The sequence below is a fragment of the Salvelinus fontinalis genome, chromosome 23 (assembly GCF_029448725.1).
Source record: "Salvelinus fontinalis isolate EN_2023a chromosome 23, ASM2944872v1, whole genome shotgun sequence".
NCBI lineage: Eukaryota > Metazoa > Chordata > Actinopteri > Salmoniformes > Salmonidae > Salvelinus > Salvelinus fontinalis.
The window spans coordinates 23,680,572-23,695,281 of NC_074687.1; the positions used below are offsets into that span (position 1 = coordinate 23,680,572).

At 44.1% G+C, this 14,710-nt stretch overlaps 1 protein-coding gene across 1 annotated transcript in view; it reads right to left on the minus strand.

The window, feature by feature from the left end:
* The window catches only part of LOC129821055 (titin-like), a 180,511-nt gene that overhangs the window by 13,533 nt on the left and 152,268 nt on the right, over window positions 1–14,710 (minus strand). Inside the window, exons 195-215 of the mRNA XM_055878299.1 lie at window positions 14,351–14,647; window positions 13,536–14,123; window positions 13,123–13,425; window positions 12,719–13,015; window positions 12,322–12,615; window positions 11,847–12,146; window positions 11,453–11,755; window positions 10,973–11,278; window positions 9,098–10,864; window positions 8,595–8,888; window positions 8,178–8,459; window positions 7,761–8,060; window positions 5,583–7,649; window positions 5,185–5,487; window positions 4,767–5,078; window positions 4,334–4,624; window positions 2,131–2,430; window positions 1,716–2,021; window positions 1,268–1,570; window positions 795–1,076; window positions 66–659 (exon numbers count right to left, since the gene is read on the minus strand). Coding sequence (XP_055734274.1) covers window positions 66–659; window positions 795–1,076; window positions 1,268–1,570; window positions 1,716–2,021; window positions 2,131–2,430; window positions 4,334–4,624; window positions 4,767–5,078; window positions 5,185–5,487; window positions 5,583–7,649; window positions 7,761–8,060; window positions 8,178–8,459; window positions 8,595–8,888; window positions 9,098–10,864; window positions 10,973–11,278; window positions 11,453–11,755; window positions 11,847–12,146; window positions 12,322–12,615; window positions 12,719–13,015; window positions 13,123–13,425; window positions 13,536–14,123; window positions 14,351–14,647 — 10,089 coding nt within the window. The remainder of the gene's footprint in view (window positions 1–65; window positions 660–794; window positions 1,077–1,267; window positions 1,571–1,715; window positions 2,022–2,130; window positions 2,431–4,333; window positions 4,625–4,766; window positions 5,079–5,184; window positions 5,488–5,582; window positions 7,650–7,760; window positions 8,061–8,177; window positions 8,460–8,594; window positions 8,889–9,097; window positions 10,865–10,972; window positions 11,279–11,452; window positions 11,756–11,846; window positions 12,147–12,321; window positions 12,616–12,718; window positions 13,016–13,122; window positions 13,426–13,535; window positions 14,124–14,350; window positions 14,648–14,710) is intronic.

Below are 14,710 nucleotides of genomic sequence, written 5' to 3' on the forward strand. Positions count from 1 at the left end.
AACCTTTCATATATTAAATAGATTAACTGCCATGTGTGTAGCATAAGAATCGGAATATAACATACGTAGTTGTTCCTGAATGACCACAGGTCCTGTAATCTCCCTAGGCTCGCTAACTCCTCTGGTGTTGGTAGCTCTGATTCTGAAGAGATACGTCTCCTTCTCTGTCAGACCAGTCACGGTGTGCCGGGACATGGACTGTTTAACGGTGGCCACTGCACTCCATCTGTCTGATCCAACGATGTTAGCTTCAATGACGTAGCCCGTCAGTCTGCTTCCACCATCATGAAGAGGTTTCTCCCAGTTAAGTAAGGCGGAGGACTTTCCAACATCCACAATGTGCAGATCCTGCGGGAGGCTGGGTACTTCACAGACCAACACTGATTCAGGGGTTTCACATGGTTCTCCTACACCGTATATGTTCTCTGGTAACACTCTGAAGAAGTAGTGTACTGATTCCTCCAGGCCAGTAATTCTGAACAAGGTCTTCCTGCATTCTGTTGTAACTGTTTTGTAGGATTTCATTGAAGCTTCACGTTTCTCAATAATGTAGTTGTTCACAGGGGCTCCACCGTCAATAGTTGGTACGTCCCATGTGATGACGACAGACTCCTTTGTGTAGTCTTTGACTCTAACTGAACCAGGTGGTCCAGGAGTATCTGGAAAATACAGAAAGGATTAACTGACTGTTCACAGCACATGATGATTCACTATTCTATATGTAATTATATGGTTCACAGATAGTTCTTAATCATTTAACTATCTTAAGTATGTCAACGTAACCGCTAACATACCATAAACTTTGACGAGAATGGTTGCTGACTTCTTGCCAGATGGATTTTCAGCCTCAATGGTGTATTTGCCGGCATCGTAACGATGGACCTTCTCAACGATCAGTTGAGTGTAACTATCAGTTGTATCAATGAACCCACGGCTCTGCAGGTCAATGCCAGGTTTCCTCCAGGTCAGTACAGGAGCCGGTCTTCCAGCCACATTGACGAACAGCCTAAGAGTGTTACCAGCTCTCAGACACACAATCTTCTTCAGATCATCAGGAAGCTCAAGATCAGGGATTGCTGTTGTGACAAAAAATTACAGCACGTTTACAACATAATAACAGCACATATACAAACTATAAGTCTAAAAATAGGGTATTTGATTCAATGTAGACATTGGTATAAACTGCAGTTATACCAGGTTAACCCTTTACATACAAAAATGCTGCCATTGTGAATTATTGACAGTAAAAGCATAAGAACAAACGTACAGAGTTTCTCAACAGGCTCAATTTCCACACTAGGTTCGCTGAATTCCCCAGTGCCATTGCTATTGACTCCTGCGACACGGAAACTGTACTTCTTGTTGCTTTGAAGTCCAGTGGCAACAAACGAATTGATCTTCAAAGTCTTCTGAGTGGCCCTGTACCACTGCTCGGTTCCGTCCTCAAGCACCTCCACCACGTAGCCAACAACATCAGCGCCACCATCATACATGGGTCTGGTCCATTGCAAGCTAATGCTATGCTTGGTGGAATCTACCACACGTGGAATTGAAGGAGGGGCTGGAGTGTCTGGAAAACACAAAATATAGTATGAGTCATTCAACAGCAGCAGTGTTTCAGTGTTTCAAAAGTCAACCATAAGTCAACGGTAAGATTATAAAGATAGAACTCATATGGTTACTAAAATCTAGACTATGACTTTTTGATCACGTACATGTTGGCTCTCTACAGTAGGCATACTGAGAGGCTTCACTTGGCTGGCTGTTTCCAGCTGTATTCACAGCTGTAACACGGAACTGGTAGTCACTGCCTTCCAGCAAACCAGAGATCTTCAGGCGGATGTCATAGATGGTAAAGGTCTTATTGACCCTGGTCCATCTGGAACTGCTCTTCTCACGTTTGTCCACCAGGTAATTCTTGATCTCACTTCCACCATCACTTTCAGGTTTCATCCATTCAATGATGACGTGCTCCTTTCCTACAGCCGTGACTTCTGGTGCTCCAGGTTGTGATGGGACAGCTGCAATGATAAAGGAAAATAAAACATGTTTAATAAGGTTTGGGCTTTGAATAAGACAAAAATTGTATTGCATCTATTAAAATGACATGGCCACTGAATGCATGCTTACTGTATGCGTTTCTGGCGATGACAGGCTCGGACTCCAAGGGCACACCAGGTCCGAACTTGTTGACTCCTCTGACACGGAAGACGTACTCGTTGTTCTTGATCAGTTTGGAGCTGACACAGGACAGAGTCTTGCACTCGGTCTCCATGATCACCCAGTTGAGTCTGCTGGTCTCACGTCTATCAACAATGTAATGAGTGACAAGATCTCCACCGTCCTCCAGAGGGATCTTCCAAGACACAGTGCACTTCTCATCTGTCACCCTGGTGATTGTGACCTTTTCCTCAGGAGGTCCTGGTGTATCTGGAATTACAGAGTGAAACATTAAATGGTGTCATTGTAACAGTGGAGGCTCTTCAGAGGAGGAAGGGCAGGACCATCCTCCACAGTGAATTTCATAAACATTTAATTGTGAAACATTATAAAAAGTTATCCTTTTTAGAGAAAGCTATACTATACTAAATATATTCACGTCACCAAATAAATGACTAAAACACACTGTTTTGAAATGAAGGTCTACAGTAGCCTCAACAGCACTCTGTAGGACAGCTAGTTTCCGTCTTCCTCTGGGTACATTGACTTCAATACAAAACCTAGGAGGCTCATGGTTGTCACCCCCTTCTGTAGACTTACACAGCAATTATGACAACTTCCGGAGGACCTATCAGAGCTCTTGCAGCAAGAACTGACATGTGATTCATCCAATCAAAGGATCAGAGAATGAATCTAGTACTGAAAGCATAAGCTACAGCTAGCTAGCACTGCAATGCATAACATGTGGTGAGAAGTTGACTCAAAGAGAGAGAAAGACAATAGTTGAACAGTTTTGAACACAACAATTTCTTCAAAAATGAAGGAGACGCAAGAGAAAGAGAGAGAGCTAGCTGTGCCACTAGAGATTCTGGTTTCGAGTCCAGGCTCTGTCGCAGCCGGTCGCGACCGGGAGACTCATGGGGCGGCGCACAATTGGCCCAGAGTCGTCCTGTTAGGGGAAGGTTTGGCCGGCAGTGATGTCCTTGTCCCATCGCGTACTAGTGACACCTGGGGCGGACCGGGCGCAGTGCACGCTGATACAGTCGCAAGGTGTACGGTATTTCCTCCGACACATTGGTGTGGCTGGCTTCCGGGTTAAGTGGGCATTGGGTCAAGAAGCAGTGCGGCTTGGTTGGGTTGTGTTTCGGAGGACGCACGGCTCTCGACCTTCGCCTCTCCCGAGTCCGTACGGGTGTTGCAGCAATGAGACAAGACTGTAACTACCAATTGGATACCATGAAATTGGGGCGAAAAAGGGGTAAAAAAAGAATACAAAAAAAGAGAGAGAGCTATGTATATATATATTTATTTTTTCACTTTCATTTACTTAGCTATGCGACTGTTCTCTCTGCTACCGCACGGCAAGCGGTACCGGAGTGCCAAGTCTAGGTCCAAGAGGCTTCTAAACAGCTTCTACCCCCAAGCCAAAAGACTCCTGAGTATCTAATCAAATGGTCACCCAGTTTATTTGCATTGCTCCCCCCCCCCCCCCCCCACTTTACACCACTGCTACTCTCTGTTGTTATCTATGCATAGTCACTTTAATAACTCTACCTACATGTACATATTACCTCAACTAACCGGTGCCAGAGCGTGTAGATGCAAGAAGGAATTATAGCTACAACTATCAAAGTGATCATATATGTGGCTGCTATGAAAGTTAACTGTGTTTGCGTGTGATCAGGGGTGTAGTCCTTCAGCCGATTCTTAAATGGAAGCAAACAGAACAAAACGGGGATAAACATACCTGAACTCTCGTTTGCAACTATTGGACTAATGATTACACCCTAGATCAGCTAGACGCAGGGAAGAGTGTTCAAGGCAGTATTGAATGTGTCACTGTCTGTCACCTTGATTACTCAAATTTCTCTCAACCTGTGCACCTACGTTGTAAACTTCCATTCATAGGCTACGTTGTAGCAATCTCATGATGGGTATAGGGAAAATGAGCTGAGTGAATGGAATATGAATGAGAGTCATCCAACATGCTGTAATAGAAATAGAGTAAGACCATGCTCATCTAAAAAAAATCATTGTCCTCCCTCATCTTAAACGGCACCAACCACCACCGTATTATAGTAATAGTCAGTGTGAAAATACATTTAGTTGAAAACTATTTTGTTTCCATGTCATTGCAAATGTATATGTCTTTGTATCTACTTTATGTTCTTACCGAGTACTTTAACATTGACAGACGCTGTCTTGGTTCCACTGGCGTTCTTCACGGTCAGAACGTATCTTCCTGTGTCGTTTCTGTTGCAGGACTTGATGATGGCCATGGCTCTTGAACTGGTGTAAGTCAGGGAGTATTTCTCTCCCAGCTCCAGCACCTTGTCACCTTTGGCCCACCATACTATGGGTTCGGGTTTACCACCAATTACACCATCAAGGACCAGGTCTGACCCAGCCCGGATAGTGACGTGCTCTCCAACAAGAGAGCTGTCAAGTTCAGCCTTGGGAGGAGCTATAAGACAAAAATAAAATATAAATTATAAAATAATACATATATATATATATATATTAATAAATAAATATGTGTATATATATACATATACATATGCATAAACTTGACAGTAACGTAATAGTATCTAACAGTAGTATCTTACTGTATTCGTCCTTGCAGGTGATCGGTCCTGTTGTTTCAGATGGTGCACTGTGAACTCCGGCTCCATTTTTGGCAATGACACGGAATTCAAAGATTTCTGCTTCACCCAGTCCTCCAACTGTGAAGTGAGTCTCTGTGATGGTGGTGTAGTTACATTTCAACCAGCGGGCATTATCCCACTCATCATCACTCCATGGCTTGCGCTCAACGATGTATCCGACAATCTTGCTGCCACCATCATTGAATGGTATACCCCATGCAATAGTTACTGAGGACCTTGTGACATCAGTCACCTCAGGTTTACCAGGAGGATCTACATGGAGACAAAATGTGAATGTACAATCAGTACAAAGGTCAACATGGAACATTCCAGAGAGTCCAAATATTTAGAAAAATGTCCTTTTGAATGTTGCACTTACCGACTGGGTTCAAAGCCACTACTGGTCTTGAGGCCTCACTGGCTTTGCTGAGACCAGAAATATTCATAGCATAAACTCTGAACTGGTACTCCAGGCCTTCAATGAGACTAGAGACTTTGTATTGGGTATCCAGGCATGGAAGCTTGTTCTCCCTGACCCATAGAATGGTGTTTCTCTCCTTCTTCTCTATCCAGTATCCAGTCACCTTACTGCCGCCATCAGCGTATGGCAGATCCCACTTGATGCCAATAGCCGTAGCAGATACTGACACCACATCTGGGCGAGTTGGTGGACTTGGTGGAACTGATATTGAGAATAAGACAAAACAATTCATTATTAGTGTCTTCACATTTCAAACCATTAAAGAAAATGTGAATTGATTTTACACATGAACTTACCAAATGGATGCTCAATGACAACAGCTGAAGACTCAATGGACTTGCTCACGCCATACTTGCTCTCAGCAGAGACACGGAAGGTGTACTCCATGTATTTGGTCAGATGGCTTACTTTGATTGTGGTGCGTTTACAACTTGAGTTCACCACTTGCCAGGATGTAGATGCAGATTCACGTTTCTCAACAATGTAGTTGTCGATATCTGTTCCACCGTCATCCTCTGGTGCTGTCCAAGCCAATGAGCAGCCCTCTGATGACACTTCAGAGATTTCAATGGGTCCTACTGGTGGAGTGGGTCTTCCAACAACGTTGACAGTAACAGCAAATGTCTTCAGTCCGGCGGCATTGTCCAGAGTGAGGTAATATTTTCCACTGTCTCCTCTCTTGCTGTCTTTTACCACCAGGGTGGTCCTTTCTGTAGTAGTCTTGATGATCACTCTATCCGTCTCTTTTAGCTTCATCTCCTCCAGTTTCCAGGTGGCCTTTGGAGCTGGTCTGCCACTGATGGGGATATCAATGGTGAATGCATTGTGAGTCTTGCATGTGATGAGCTGGTTATTTATGCCACTGAGATCTGCTGTGGGCTCAATCTTGGGCTCCTTGATGACAACGGATGCTAAGGCATCTCTTGGGACACTGATACCAGCCTCATTGATAGCCTTGACGCGGAAGTCATATTCTGTGTTCTCAATCAAGCCGTCAATGACTAACTTTAGGTGTTTGGTTTGACCGCCAACAATCCAGCGATCAGAGCCCTTTGCTTTGGCCTCAGCAATGTAACCTGTGATGCGGCTGCCACCGTCATGTTCAGGTTTCAGCCAGGCCAAGATAGCAGTAGAATTAGTAGTGTCAATGACGTCAAGACTCTTGGGTGGAGCAGGGACCTCAGTTGCAGTAATCGGTTCAGTCATCTCACAGGGTTCTCCTCTGCCATACGTATTTTCAGCGATGACTCTGAACAGGTAAGGTACACCTATTTCTAGGTTGGTCATTCTGATCATTTGGCGTGAGGATTTTTCGCTGACTGACTTCCAGCTGAGACGACTAGCCTCACGCTTTTCTACGATGTAGTGCTGAATACGGGCTCCGCCGTCGTTAGCTGGAGCGTCCCACAGCATTGTCAGAGCTCCCCTGGTCACATCCTTGAAGCTGATAGCTCCTGGAGGTCCAGGTGTATCAAGCACCTTTACGGTCAATGTGATAGATTTGCGGCCACCGTTGTTCTCAAGCAATAAGGTGTATTTTCCAGAGTCAAATCTGGTACAGCTCTCAATGGTCAAGGTACTGTATGTGTCAGTTGTGTTGACATCTGCCATAACACCAAGTTCTCCACCTGCCTTGGTCCATGTAGCCAGCGGAGCTGGTTTACCACAGAAGGCAATATGAAGAGTGACGGTGGCCCCGTTCTTCACAACGTGTGTCTGTTTGAAGTCTGCATCAAGTGTGATTTCTGGTGATGTCAGTCTATCAACAGCTTGCACTGGATTAGGAACTACACATGCTTCTCCTTTTCCAGACCCATTCACTGCACGCACACGGAACCTATATTCCTCACCAGCCGTTAAACCTTTAGCGGTGTATGTTGTGTTGATGCAAGTTGCTCTATTGACTTGGTGCCATTCATTAAGGCTTGCCTTGCACATCTCAATGACGTAGCCAATGATCTCCATACCACCGTCAAACACAGGCTTGATCCATTCCAGGGTGACAGACGACTTTGTGGAGTCGGTGACCTTCACCAGAGAAGGAGCACTTGGAGCGCTTGTAGGCTCTCTGCACTTGAAGAGTCTTGATGTGCTGCTTGCTGGTCCGATTCCGGCACCGTTTTCAGCCATGACACGGAATTCATACTCATTACCTTCGTTCAGGTGTGTTACTCTGTGTCTGAGCTCAGTGATTGGCCTCTTGGATGAAACCTTCACCCATTGCAAGCTCTTCTTCTCACGTCTCTCCAGGATGTAGTGTTTGATCTCATTTCCACCATCTGATCTGGGTCTTGTCCAGCCTATTGTGATGGTGTCTCCAGTCACATTTGTGGCGTCTGGTGTTCCTGGGGCTTCTGGAACGGCTGTGAAACAAAACATTTGTTTGTTTTAGTTAAACATAATAATTGAAGTTAATAACAAATAATTATATGTTTCAATCATCTCTTTAGATCTTGTTGTTTGATGGAACTTACTGAATTGCATCTGTGCAATGAATGGATCAGAGTCGAGAGGACGTCCAACTCCGAACTTATTGACAGCAGAGATACGGAACTGGTACTCGTTGCCCTTGATCAGCTTGGTGGCGTTGAATGAACAAGCTTCACACTTGCTTGTCATCATTGCCCAGGAGATCCTAGATGTTTCTCTCTTTTCCACTGTATAACAGAGGATTGCAGCACATCCATCGTTCTCTGGGGGGTTCCACCAGACAGTTGCCTTTTCTGCAGTGATACCAGTGAAACGCACTGGTCCCTCAGGTGGTCCAGAGGTATCTAAAGAAAGCATACATTGTTAATGGTACGCATGAATCCACCCACTTGTTGTTAAATCATCTGCATCACAATTTGAGAGAAAATAAATGATGTAACTCTATTTATCTATAAACCAACCTGAGACTCTGATGTTGACACTCTCTGTCTTTGTTCCAGAGCTGTTCTTGGCTTCCACCATGTACACTCCGCGATGGTCGCGATCAGCATCTCTGATGAACAGGTGGCTGGAGCCGATGTTAGTGGTAATATCAATCAACATCATCTTGTCAATCTCTTTACCGTCCTTGTACCATATGACCTGAGGCACTGGTCGACCCGTGATACTACAGTTTAGTTTGATGTTTTCACCAGCCTTGTACACAAGCGCAGTGTCGGCTCTGAACTCAATGTCGGGAGAAACTAAACAGAGCGAGACACAAAAACATGACATTAATGATAAATGTAATCACATAGAGACAAACTTAGATAGCCAGACAAAATAAACAGGTTGTATAACGTACAGTATAATGTATATTTAATATAATGTATAATTACCACTTTCATCTTTGGTCATGACATAGCCCGATGACTGTGAGGGTGGACTGACTGTACCGACAGCATTTCTGGCAATCACTCTGAATTCATAGCGATCACCAGCAGAAAGTCCAGTGATGGTGAATTGCAAATCACTTATGTCGGTGAAGTTGCATCTCAACCATTTGCCTCTACCTTGACGTCTCTCCACACTGTATGCCACAATCTTAAATCCTCCATCTTTCTTGGGTATATCCCATTTGAGAGTGACAGTATCTCTTGTGACATCAATGACGTTAGGCGTACCAGGTGGATCTAGGTCGGAAAGGAAAGTTCAGGTTGCTGAAGTAGTGTATGTTCATAAAGTATGTATGTTCAGGATAGCAGACTGTTCATTAAGGAAAAAACAACAAGGTAACACTTTATTGTAGTCCCCGTTATGTATGCATTCATAAAGCCGTTATAACAGCTACACAAGACATTATAACATCTGTCATAGACAGTCATAAATATTTTGTACTCACCAACTGGGGAGATTGCGAGGGCATGTTTGCTCTGTTCACTGACGGGACTCAGGCCAGCATTATTCTCTGCATAGACTCTGAAGGAATACTCCAGTCCTTCAATCAACTGAATGATTCTGTAGTCACGGGCAGAGATGATGCTGGAATTTACTTTAGTCCACAGCAGGCTGTTTCTGTCCTTCTTCTCAACATGGTAGCCAGTGATTGGTGAGCCGCCATCAAAGCTGGGTGCTTCCCATTGGATAGTCATGCCGTCACTGGTAACGTTGTATGTGACTGGTTTTCCTGGTGCACCTGGTGGCATGTACTGGTGTTGGGCGATCACGTCTGGTGAATTTAAAGGATCGCTCACTCCGTATTTATTCTCTGCACGTACTCTAAACTGGTACTCTGTGCCCTTGACCAGGTTGGGTATCTTGAACGTTGTCCTCACCACACTGGAGCAAACCATCTTCCAGTTAGCCTGGGCCATCTCTCGTTTCTCCACACTGTAGCAAGTGATGTCTCCACCTCCATTGTCCTGTGGTTCATCCCAAGATATAATGATGCCCTGTGCTTTGACCTCATCAAATCGGACCGGTCCAACTGGCACAGAGGGGGGTCCGAGAGTGATCACATTGATGTCAAAGAAGTTCTTGATAAGCTTGTTGTTCAGAACCAATGTGTATAGGCCTGCATTCTCTTTCTTTGCGCTTCTGACTGTTATAGACACTCTGTTGTCTGTTTCACGGAAGCGAATCTGTTCACTTTCTTTCAAAGGAATGTTTTCCTTCATCCATCCAACAGATGGCTTTGGTTTACCCTTAAATGGCATCTCAATATGGATGTTTTGACCGACACGAACAAAGAGTTCGCCATTTGGATAATCTATCATGTTGGCCTCAGGTGGAATAATGAACTCCTTTACTGTTATGGGCCCAATCTGAGAGAAGTCACTGATGCCCTTCTCATTCTTAGAAAACACTCTAAAGTTCACAACAGAATTTTCCTTCTGGTTTTTAACTTCACATGTGCAACGCTTGCATGTTGTAGCAACAGTCCAGGTTTCTTCTTCTTTAGTTTTCGTCTCAATGACATAGTCTGAAATGTGGCTACCTCCATCATGGTCAGGCTTGGTCCAGTGAAGAGTCACTGATGTCTTAGTAGCGTCTGTCATGACCAGCTCTTTGACTGGTCCGGGGGTCTCAGTGGCCCTGACTGGCTCTGCAGTCTCACATGTATCACCAGTACCATGCTCATTCTCAGCAGACACTCTGAAGAAGTAGGCGATTTCATCCGACAGACCGTCAATCTTGTATGATGTGTTGGGGCACTCTGATGACACGACTGTATATGCTCTGTTGTTAGCGTCTTTCTTCTCCACAATGTAGTTGGTGATTGGGGAACCACCGTCGATTAGAGGAGCTTCCCAGCTCAGGGTCAACTTGCCTCTGGTGACATTCTTGATGATCAGTTTTTGGCAAGTGGATGGGGTGTCAAGAACCTTGACAGACACAGTGATGAACTTGGACTCGCCAACACCGTTCTCAATCTCCAGGTAGTATTTGCCGCAGTCGTCGCGGGTGACCTTTGGAATGACAAGAACTGTTGTACGTTCTGTGCTGGTGATAGTGTATCTTGCATCGCTGGCCATATTCTTGTCATGTCTTCTCCATGTGCAGTTTGGTGCAGGTCTGCCCTTCAGAGGAATAAACACCTCAATATCCCTTCCTGCCTTGGCAGTGTATTGAGTCGTCATGGGAACATCCAAATCAAGATCGGCCTCCTCTGTTAGACGGATAGGAGAGATAGAAAAATAGGTAAGAGATTTGATACTAGTGCAATAAGTACAATGTTAACATATTAATAGAATGTTGTGAATATTTGAATACGAACCAAGAATATCCTTGGATTGAACAGGCTGGTACATCTCGATTGGTTGACTGGGTCCCAGACAGTTGACAGCAGATACACGGAAGAAGTAATAGGTTCCTGGTTTCAGGTGATTCACAACATACTCTGTTGTCCTCACTTCTCCATTGTGGCTGATGACAGCCCATTCCCTTTCTTCAGAGGTCATCTGCTCAACGATGTAGCTGGTGATCTCGCTGCCACCATCATATACTGGCGCCACCCAGCCCAGGGTGATGGATGTTTTGGTGGAGTCGACCACTCTGAGTTTGGTTGGTTCACCTGGTGGGTCTAAAATTAAGAAAAAATACATTGTCAAATGTAAGAGAAAAGTAATGAACAAGTAGTAGAGGAAACATGAAACATGCTATGTTCTGACTGTAAGTTGCTGTGGATAAGAGTGTCTGCCAAATATCCCAAATGTAAATGTTATGTTCCAGGATGGCAATGAGGAGAATAACATACCAACTGCATCAGCAGCTTTGAAGAGGTCAGACTCTTCGGAGTATGGACCAGCTCCAGCCTTATTGACAGCACATACACGATATTGATAGTCCTTTCCTGTGAGCAGGTTGCTGACTTTCTGTCTTGTATCACGAATGGTGTTTTTGATAACCTTGAACCAACGCAAGCTTGTCTTCTCTCGTTTTTCCAGGTAATATCCATCAATGTCACTTCCGCCATCAATTCCAGGTCTTTCCCATACCACCGTCATTGAGGAGTGTGTGATCATGGTGACTTGAGGCTTGGAAGGTTGACTTGGAGGAACTGCAAAAAAATATATGCATGTTAGATCACGTTGGGACCAAAATACAATATGTTCAGGTAGCTGGACAGATGTTGCTTGTTCTATCCTTACCAAATGCATTCTTTGCTTCTACGGGTTCAGATTCCAGTGGGTCTCCAACTCCATATTTGTTCACTCCTCGGACTCTGAAGATGTACTCATTGCCTTTGATCAGTCTTGGGACATTCACAATACATTCCGCCCAATTCTCAGAGATAATGGACCATTGAATTCTGCTGGCCTCCCGTTTCTCCACAATGTAGTGGGTTACCATTGCGCCACCCTCGTCCTCAGGAGGATCCCACATTATGGTGATACTGTTAGCAGTGACCTTCTTGAGCTGAATCTCGCCAGGTGGTGGTCCTGGTTTATCTAATAATGACAAAACATTTGAAGAATACTATGTCACTTTGCACATTAATTGTTTTGGTTATTTGCTAATTAGAGATACGTTTGTATTGAGTAATTTTCCATATGATTTTCGATACTGTGCCAGCAATGTAGACATATAGGTACCACAATATAAATGATAAGGAGCAATACGTACCAAGAATTTGTACTCTGACGTAGGCATATGCTGAGCCCAAAGAGTTTTTGAGCCTCATCTCATATGTTCCAGAGTTTAGACGTGTGGTATCCCTGATGATAAGAGTGGAACTATCAGCAGCGTTCTTCTGTACCAGCTGAGCCTGGGCACCGGACTCAAGTTCCTTTCTGTCCTTGTACCACTCAATTGTCGGTGCTGGTTTGGCAATGATTCCAAATCTAAGCTCGACAGTGGTTCCAGCTTTGTGTTTCACAACCTCGCGATATTCATCAGGAATTTCAATCTCAGGGGCACCTATGACATAACACATAAGATGCATTACATTAACTAATAGTTCAATGGAATGTTCAATGAAATGTTCAATTCCTACTTTTATCATATTTGGAACATAACCCACCATATGTATCAACACAAGTTGCAGGGCCTGCAATGATGGATGGATTGCTAATTGATCCAACTGCATTCTTTGCCATGACTCTGAATTCATAGGTCTCATCCTGAGTAAGTCCTGTCACAGTATAATGTGTGTCAGAAACATTGGTCAAGTTAGCCTTCGTCCATCTGTCCTTCTGGCCCTCTTTCTTCTCAATCAGGTATCCTGTGATCTTGCTACCGCCATCATAATTGGGCTTCTGCCATGCGATGCTGATGGAAGTCTTTGTGATGTCAGTGATCCTGACATTGGTTGGAGGCTCTGCAAAAAACAGATGTGGAGGTTCAGATACCGTAGATGATTTGTAAAGTTTAGAGGACACACAGTAGTATTCAATCACGAAAATGACAGTAACCAAGTCGACTTACCGCACGTATCAATTGCAAGTACTGCGTCTGAGATCTTGCTGAGCGGACTGCATCCAGCTGCATTTTCTGCTGTAACCCTGAACTCATAGATGAGGCCGGCAGCAATGTCTGGCACCTTGTAGTGTGTGGCACGGATAACAGTCTTGTTAACCTTCTGCCAACAGATGCTGTTTCTATCCTTTATTTCAAGATGGTATCCAAAGACATGGCTTCCTCCATTGGAAGCTGGCTCCTTCCAGGCTACAGTGATGCTTTCTCTGGTTACAGATGTAACCATAGGAGCTGATGGAGCTACAGGGACGGCTAAAATGAAAGAAAGTAATATTTTGTATATTCCGTATTTTTTAAATATGCAGATGTATATATACAGTACAAACAGAACACATGAATTAATAGAGTGGTATAAAACTCACTGTAGGGCAGATCTACTCTGACGGTTGGAGAGTCAATGTGCTCACTGACACCGTAGCGATTCTCAGCCCTGATTCTGAACTGGTACTCCAGTCCTGTTGTAAGCTTCATGATTTTCATGGTGCATCTTGCGACGGCCGAGGAGACCTCAGTCCAGTTGGCGTTGGTTGTTTCACGTTTGAGGATGATGTAATTTGAAATGGTGCTTCCACCATCATAACGAGGAGGACACCACTTCAGACTCACACTGTCCTCTGTCACGTCAGTCATTTCCACAGGACCAACTGGGGCGCTTGGTCTATCTAGGACCACAATGTTAACAAAAGACTTGGTGGTTCCACTTGTGTTGGAGGCACAAATGTCATACCTTCCTGAATCAATAGCAATGCTCTCACGAAGAGTAATGATGAGGTATTCAGGAGTTACTTCAGAGTTGAATCTCATAGTTGACTTCAGTGCAACATTGTCCTTTGAAAGAGAAACCTTTGGCATAGGTCTGCCAGTAAGTGGGATCTCACATTTCAGGTTTGATCCTGCTCGGACATAGACTGTATTGTGGGGGAACTTCTTCATGTTGATCTCAGGAGGTTCTGTTGAAAGAATATGGAGGATTATTAAGGAAAATTAAGAATTATTATCTATTTGAAGATATCAAATCAAAATGAAACAGTCTACATGTAAGAATATGTTTTTTAACCAGCTTTACACACATAATGTGTGTAATGTGTCTATAATGTGTCTATCTTGGATTATGCTCAGCAATTTTGTACCCTCACTAGTTTGTGAAAATAAAATGTAGGACTGGGGAAAAACTCACCATGCTGGTCTTTAACTGTTACAGGCAGAATCATGTCTTTAGCATCACTGAATCCAGCGTGGTTTTCAGCACGAACTCTGAAGAAGTATTCAGCATTTTGCGTCAGACCATAGACCACAATGTGAGTGAACTTGGTGACACCAACTTTCACCCATTTATCCTGACCCTTCTCAAGAGCATCGATTTGGTAACTGGTGATTCTGCTACCTCCGTCTTGCTCAGGCTTGCCCCATGCAAGTGAAACACTTTCCTTGGTGATATCGGTGACTCCAAGTGATGCTGGTGGGCTGGGTTTTTCTGAAATCAAGAAGAAACATGGACATTTTTATAACATCATATAATAAAAAACATCTTAAACTT